Raw genomic sequence first — 8583 nt, 5'->3', positions numbered from 1 at the left:
GTAACGAACAAGTGAAACGTTGAGGCTCTTCCTCTTTCCTCTGAGTCAGAACCAATTAATAGGGCGAGGTACAAATTGTACTTCTCTTTTGCTTGTCACAAGCTAAGTGAATTCTACTGAGTGACAAGGACAGCTGGAGTGTCTTTCATATCACCTTTGCATAGGTTTTGTTTATGTTGTAAATTGTGAGCTTATGGAAATTCAGCACTGAATGGAAAATAGAGGATTTTGTTACAGTACAGTATAGCTTAATTTGCTAACTTGAGCCCTGTGTTTTGAAGAGACATGAAGGCTCTGTTTGGACTGTTGGTGATGTTAGCAGGAGTGTCTCATGGTAAGAAGTTTCTTTATGTGTCGATTTCCCTCTTGTTTTACACATGATATAAGGAGCCTTGTTTATGTCATGCAGAAAGTGAACCACTTCATCAAAGCTCTTTGTGGTGTACTATAGGCTACCCAGAATCCCTTTTGTCAAATGAATCCCTCTCATAATGACTAATGATAGATACAGAGACAATATTCCAAAGACTGAAAAAGACAGAGTTGTCTCGTTATTCATTGTCTTGTGATAATTATAACTGACTGAGGTACTGTTATGTTGCCAAGTACCTTGATGTCATTGGTTTGGTTATCAAATAAAATAAAATAAAATAAAATTGTATTTGTCACATGCGCCGAATACAACCGGTATAGACCTTACCGTGAAATGCTTACTTCCAAGCCCTTAACCAACAATGCCGTTCAAGAAATAGACTTAAGAAAATATTTTGTAAATAAAAGAAAGTTTAAAAGAAAACAGAAATTAACACAGTAAAATGAACACAGTCAGTGTGTATAAGGTTAGTCGAGGTAATTTGTACATGTAGGTAGGGGTATAGTGACTATGTATAGATAATAAACAGCGAGTAGCAGCAGTGTAAAAACAAAGGGGGGAGGGGGGAGGGTCAATGTAAATAGTCTGTGTGGCCATTTGATTAATTGCTCAGCAGTCTTATGGCTTGGGGTGGAAGCTGTTAAGGAATCGTTCGGATCTAGACTTGGCGCTCCGGTTGTGTCGTCAGCAACTGTAATGATGGTGTTGGAGTCGTGCTTTGCCACGCAGTCGTGGGTGAACAGGGAGTACAGAAGGGGCCTAAGCTCGCACCCCTGAGGGGCCCAGGTGTTGAGGATCAGCATGGCAGATGTGTTGTTGCCTACCCTTACCACCTGGTGGTGGCCCATCAGGAAGTCCAGGATCCAGTTGCAGAGGGAGGTGTTTAGTCCCAGGGTCCTTAGCTTAGTGATGAGCTTTGTAGGCACTATGGTGTTGAACACTGAGCTGTAGTCAATGAACAGCATTCTCACATAGGTGTTCCTTTTGTCCAGGTGGGAAAGGGCAGTGTTGAGTGCGATTGAGATTGCGTCATCTGTGGATATGTTGGGGTGGTATGCGAATTGGAGGGGGTCTAGGGTTTCCGGGATGATGGTGTTGATGTAAGCCTTTCAAAGCACTTCATGGCTACTGACGTGAGTGCTACGGGTCTTTAGTCATTTAGGCAGGTTACCTTCGCTTTCTTGGGCACAGGGACTATGGTAGTCTGCTTGAAACATGTAGGTATTACAGACTCGGTCAGGGAGAGGTTGAAAATGTCAGCGAAGACACTTGCCAGTTGGTCTGCACATGCTCTGAGTACACGTCCTGGTAATCCGTCTGGCCCAGCGGCCTTGTGAATGTTGACCTGTTTAAAGGTCTTGCTCACATCGGCTATGGAGAGCGTGATCACACAGTCGTCCAGAACAGCTGGTGCTCTCATGTATGCTTCAGTGTTACTTGCCTTGAAACGTGCATAAAAGGCATTTAGATTGTCTGGTAGGCTCGCGTCACTGTGCATCTCACGGCTGAGTTTCCCTTTGTATTCCGTAGTAGTTTGCAAGCACTGCCACATCCGACGAGCGTCAGAGCCAGTGTAGTAGGATTCAATCTTAGCCCTGTATTGACGCTTTGCCTGTTTGATGGTTCGTCTGAGGGCATAGCGGGATTTCTTATAAACGTCCGGATTAGTGTCCCGGTCCTTGAAAGCGGTAGCTCTTGCTTTTAGCTTGTTGAGGATGTTGCCTGTAATCCATGGCTTCTGATTGGGATATGTACGTACGGTCACTGTGGGGACGACGTCGTAAATGCACTTATTGATGAAGCCGGTGACTGATGTGGTATACTCCTCAATGCCATTGGATGAATCCCGGAACATATTCCAGTCTGTGCTAGCAAAACATTCCTTTAGCATAGCATCCGCGTCATCTGACCACTTCGGTATTGAGCGAGTCACTGGTACTTCCTGCTTTAGTTTTTGCTTGAAAGCAGGAATCAGGAGGATAGACTTATGGTCAGATTTTCCAAAATTGGAGGGCGAGGGAGAGCTTTGTAAGCGTCTCTGTGTGTGGAGCAAAGGTGGTCTAGAGATTATTTTCCTCTGGTTGCACATGTGACCAGCGTCGTCCAGGGTAGGGGAGGGAATGGCCGGCAGGGTTGTGGGTTTGTTTCCCACGGGGGGCCAGTATGAAAAAATTAAATAATGTTTGCACTCACTAACTGTAAGTCGCTCTGGATAAGAGCGTCTGGATAAGAGCTCTGGATAAGAGCGTCTGCTAAATGACTAAAATGTAAATGTAAAATGTAAATGTAAATGAGGTCAAACAGATTTAAGTTTGCCTGCATTAAAGTCCCCGGCCACTAGGAGTGCCGCTTCTGGATGAGTATTTTCTGCTTTGCTTATTGCCTTATACAGATCGTTGAGTGTGGTCTTAGTGCCAGCATCGGTTTGTGGTGGTAAATAGACGGCTACAAATAATATAGATGAAAACTCTCTTGGTAGATAGTGTGGTGTTCACCTTATCATGATTTATTCTACCTCAGGCGAGTAACACCTCGAGACTTCTTTAATATTAGACATCGCGCACCAGCTGTTATTGACAAATAGACACACACCCCCACCATTTGTCTTACCAGACGTAGCTGCTCTGTCCTGCCGATGCACGGAAAACCCAGCCAGCTCTATATTATCCGTGTCGTCGTTCAGCCACGACTCGGTGAAACATAAGATATTACAGTTTTTAATATCCCGTTGGTAGGATAGACTTGATCGTAGATCATCCAGTTTATTTTCCAGTGATTGCACGTTGGCCAATAGAACGGATGGTAGAAGTGGTTTCCTCACTCGCCAACAAATTCTCACAAGTCACCCCGACCTCCGACCCCTGCATGTCCGTCTTTTCTTCATGCGATTGACAGGGATTTGGGCCTGGTCTCGGGGTAGCAGTATATCCTTTGCGTTGGACTCATTAAAGAAAATATCTTCGTCCAGTTCGAGGTGAGTGATCGCTGTTCTGATGTCCAGCAGCTCTTTTCGGTCATAAGAGACAGTAGCAGCAAAATTATGTACAAAATAGGTTACAAACAATGTGAAAAAAAAAATAGCACAGTTGGTTAGGAGCCTGTAAAACGGCAGCCATACCCTCCGGCGCCATTACTCTCTGGTTATACTGTTGCTTGCTTGGTTGTATTCTCATCCATAAAATTATACCTCAAAACTAGGACAGTGATAGTCACTACAGTATCTATATTCCTCTTGATTTTCAGGAATGGAGACCCACTGTGATGCAACATTGGATGGAGCTCAGTGTTATGGAGCTCTGGGAGGAACTGTCTCTCTCCAGCTGATGACCATTGACAGTGGAGACCCTGACATATTATTAAAAACCATCTCCACTGGTGTTACTAAAAATATACTCCAAATTAGAAACAAAACAAACAAAAAAAATCCATTGAAACCAGAGCACACTTCTTTTTCAACAACGGAACATTTAGGATAGATAACACAGAAAGAAGTGATTCTACTGAATATAGACTAGATACATTTAATGCAGATGGGGAAACATTAGGGACAAGAAGACTACAACTGTTTATTGAAGGTATAGTAATTAGCTAACTGTCACACCCTGGCTCGGGGACTCATTATGTTGAGCCAGGGTGTGTTCATTCTATGTTTTCTATTTCTTTGGTGGGTGTTCTAGGTTGTCTATTGTCTATGTTTGCCGGTGTGACTCCCAATCAGGGGCAACAAGTGTCAGCTGTCGGCTGGTTGTCTCTGATTGGGAGCCATATTTAATCTGTCTGTTTTTCTTTCGGGTTGTGGGATTTTGTTCGTGTGTGTGCGTGTTGTACCACAGACGTCACGGATTCGTTGTTTATTTGTTTTGCTCGTGTGAGCATTTAATAAATATACTATGTTCACTCGCAACGCTGCGCCTTGGTCTCCTGTTCTAGACGATCGTGACAGAAAATCCCACCAGTACCAGACCAAGCAGCGTGAGGAGGAGAAAGGAAGGACCTGGGATCAGGGGAGTAGGAGTTTCGGCTGGGCCACGCTAAATGAAGAGGAGAGAGGCTGGTCGATGAAGCAATGGATCGAGAGTCTGACGAGAGCTAGGGAGGCCTGGTCCACGGGGAGGAGAGAACCCCAGAAAATTTTTAGGGGGGGGCTCACGACGTGGACGACGGGGCAGCAGGAGGCCGCGATGGAGCGGTCCAGCGGGTGTGAAGAGGAGGCCGCCAGGTTAAGGGGGCCACTGGTCACAGAGGAGAGGGATAGTGTGGAGGCACGGCGAGAGGTACTGGGGTGTGTGTCCAGTCCGGTCCGGCCCGTTCCTGATCTCTGCGTAGGGCCAGTGGTGTGTGTCTCCAGTACGGGCCGGCCTGGTCCTGTTCCTCGCATCGTGCCGGTGGTGCGCGTCGCCAGCCCGGTCCGGCCCGTTCCTGCTCTCCGCACCAAGTCTGTGGTGCGCGTCGCCAGCCCGGCCCGGCCTGTTCCTGCTTCCCGCACTAAGCCTGTGGTGCGCGTCGCCAGCCCGGTCCGGCCCATTCCTGCTCCCCGCACCAAGTCTGTGGTGCGTTTCGGCCGCCCGGATCGGCCCGTTCCTGCTGTCCACACCAAGCCAGTGGTGTGCGTCGTCAGTCCGGCACGGCCCGTTCCTGCTCTCCGCACCGAGTCTGTGGTGCGCGTCGCCAGCCCAGTCCGGCCCATCCAAGCTTCCCGCACCAGGTCTGTGGTGCGTCTCGTCAGCCCTGTCCGGCTCGTTCCTGCTCTCCGCACCAAGTCGGTGGTGTGCGTCGCCAGCCCATTCCGGTCCATTCCTGCTCCACGCACCAAGCCAGGGGCGCGTGTCGTCAGTCCGGCTCCGGCCAGCGGGGCTAGACAGGACCAGGAGTACTTTTGGGGGTTGGAGAGGAAGTGGGGATCAAGCCCGGAGCCGGAGCCGCCGCCGAGGAAGAATGCCCACCCAGCCCTCCCCTGTTTTGCTCGTATTTAGGCGCGGTCGCAGTCCGCGCCTTTAGGGGGGGGTACTGTCACACCCTGGCTCGGGGACTCATTATGTTGAGCCAGGGTGTGTTCATTCTATGTTTTCTATTTCTTTGGTGGGTGTTCTAGGTTGTCTATTGTCTATGTTTGCCGGTGTGACTCCCAATCAGGGGCAACAAGTGTCAGCTGTCGGCTGGTTGTCTCTGATTGGGAGCCATATTTAATCTGTCTGTTTTTCTTTCGGGTTGTGGGATTTTGTTCGTGTGTGTGCGTGTTGTACCACAGACGTCACGGATTCGTTGATTATTTGTTTTGCTCGTGTGAGCATTTAATAAATATACTATGTTCACTCGCAACGCTGCGCCTTGGTCTCCTGTTCTAGACGATCGTGACACTAACCCTTTAAAAATCTCATATTGACAAATTCTTATTACTAACCATAACTTGACTACAAAAGCCTCTGTGGCCTTCTAATTCTAGAAGAAGTGTTGTTTTCTAATGTGTTGTTGCGAATGTCTGCAAATGTCTATTCTTCTTCCTCCACAGCCCCAGTGTCCTCTCTTCAGCTGTCCTCTCAGTGTCTGACCCATGGAGAGATGAGGGTGACCTGCTCCTCTGAGGGGGATGGTCCTCAGTACAGCTGGACTCTGGACGGACACACACAGAGAGACACTGAGGCCTCTCCTGGTGACCAGACAAACACCATGACACTGAAGAGAGGCCTGTCAGGAGATCTCACCTGCACTGTCAAAAACCACATCAGCAGTGTTACTGTGAGCAAAATCATCTCCCCCTGTGAGGGTAAGCTACTGTTTAATTACATTTGTTAAAGAGACATATTATGTAAAATAATATCATTGATTAATGATAATTATGAAGATGATTATAATTATGATGAATCTTTATCAATGGACTTTGACCTGTTTAGAAAGCACTATCCATTTGCCAGCATTACATTCAGATACATATACGATTTCTGTTTATTTGATTACTTGCAGGGCTTATGTATGTTAACTGCACTTCCAATGGGACAAAGATATCAGAGTGGGTGATTGCCGCTCGTAATACCCTGTGTATTGACCCTACAGTAGTGGCACACACAACTGTGACAAAGGCCTCCACCAGTAAAACAGAGACAACCAATGGCAAGGGGTTTGAAACCCTAGTGACCTCCACTCTAAATCGTCCCACTCTAAATCTTTGTCATACTTCTGACTTATTATATTTCCTTGGAATGCTATTTTTCGTACACTGTTTACAGTTTAAGCTAGAAATGCCATTTAAACATTAAGACTTACAGATCGGTCTGGAAAAGTGTGCTTGTATTTAACTTTTTTTAATATTTTAAACTTTTTGTCCTTCTTTATTTTTTACTCCAGCCACTTTAATGGGATTTCCTCAACATTCTAAAGGGCCCATTGTGACATCATGACTTCCAAAATTATATTATATTCACTCTAAACAATGTAACTTTTGACCTAAATCAGCTACTTTGAACACTTTCCCAACAACTTAGACAATAGACTTAGAAAGCGTATGAAATCTAAGTTTGATTGTGTGCCTTTCAAATTTGAAATCAGAACAGAATTCTCTTCTGCCGATCAAATGATACACCTGTCTTCGAAACCGCATCAGCTACATTTCCTTTCAGCTTTTACAAGCCACTTACATTTTGACCACTTATCCATCAAGGTAGAATAAAAATCAGGGCATATGACAGCTCAGTCTATTTCTCTGCTATTCAAATCTGAAATCCGAACATAATGATCTTCTACCGATCAAATGATACAGCTGTTATAGTAATCACATCAACTACATTTTCTGTCAACTTTTACAAACAAGAGACATATTGACCACTTTCCCGACAGGTTAGCCAAAAACTTAGAGGGTATGACATCATGGTCTACTTCTCCGCTATTCAAATCTGAAATCAGAACAGAATGGTCTTCTGCCAATCAACAGTTACAGCTGTTTAATTAACCGCATCAACTACATTTCGTGTCAACTTTTACAAACAACTGAAATTTTGACCACTTTCACAACAACTTAGACAAACACTTACAGCCTATGAAATCTTAATATACTTCTCTGCTTTTCAAATCTAAAATCAGAACACTTATTCCACTACCACAAATATACTTTTAAAGAGCTAAAGGAAGTCCCACAATTTAATGTCTAGTTATCAATATTATCATTAATACTAATGATGGATTTCATGACCTTTTATGTAGTAACAGTGGTGGCAATGAAACAACCTTCATGCTACAATGAAACAACCTTCATGCTTATATGTTGTTCTGTCTCTGTTTCCTCTCTTTTACCCAGACATCATAGGGATGGTAGCAGGGTCTCTGACAGGCATAGTGTTTGTCCTAGTGATGGTGTTGGCAGTTTACTGTGTCCAGAAGAAAAATAAACCTCCAAAGACTCCAGGTTAGAGGATATTTAGCTGGAGCTCTTCAATTTTCTCAAGTACTACAATTGACCATGTCAGTCTTGCCAGTGAAATATTACGAGGTAATCTGACTCTCTCTCTCTCTCTCTCTCTCTCTCTCTCTCTCTCTCTCTCTCTCTCTCTCTCTCTCTCTCTCTCTCTCTCTCTCTCTCTCTCTCTCTCTCTCTCTCTCTCTCTCTCTCTCTACACAGTTAATGTTAACAGTCAGGATGTGGAATACGCTGATGTCAGGACACTGGAGAATCAGATGAGACAGCAGGAAAGAAAAGTGGAGTACGGACAGGTGAAAGTGGCAGGGGGTCCCCTGCAGCCAATGGAGGTGGAGTATGGACAGATTGAAATATTAGAGGGTCCCCAGCAGAAGGTAGACACACCTGAAGAGGTGGACTATTTGTACGCCAGGGTACGGAAAGGCCAGTGATAAAGGTACTGTCTAGATTCAATATGATAGAAGGAGGCTGATTTGGAGGAAAGTACAACGCAGTTTCCATCTGCCTATGGGCATATCATCCCTAACTGGTATTGCATATCTTACAGATTTCGTCCCATTATGACTAGATTCAGGTTTTCAAAGATGGTCATTACTTCTTTTGCAATATGTACACCAAGTCTTAAAGAACAACCAAGTTAAATCATTTGGCGAACTAAGTTCAGACTTCCATTTGCCAAAGTCTGATTTCTGTAGCTATTTACAGCGAAGAGACTATTTACTGAAACACCCCAACTGGGTAAAAATGAAAGGTGAGCCCTCTCCCATAGAAAAACACTGAATCAATACTCAGAAAAGGGCAA

General features: G+C 45.2%; 1 protein-coding gene across 1 annotated transcript; it reads left to right on the top strand.

The window, feature by feature from the left end:
* Positions 1–225: 225 nt before the first annotated feature.
* On the top strand, positions 226–8212 carry LOC311107673 (uncharacterized protein; the record flags this gene model as incomplete). The annotated part of the gene is made up of 5 exons (XM_084150194.1): positions 226–334; positions 3617–3709; positions 5883–6137; positions 7662–7769; positions 7983–8212. The coding sequence occupies exons 1-5, from the start codon at positions 286–288 to the stop codon at positions 8210–8212; spliced, it is 735 nt and encodes a 244-aa protein (XP_084006320.1). The 5' UTR covers positions 226–285.
* Positions 8213–8583: the final 371 nt, after the last annotated feature.

Source organism: Coregonus lavaretus, assembly GCF_964263955.1.
Source record: "Coregonus lavaretus genome assembly, chromosome: 32".
NCBI lineage: Eukaryota > Metazoa > Chordata > Actinopteri > Salmoniformes > Salmonidae > Coregonus > Coregonus lavaretus.
The sequence above is the reverse complement of the archived record's forward strand: the minus strand, read 5'-3'. Positions and strand labels throughout refer to the sequence as shown.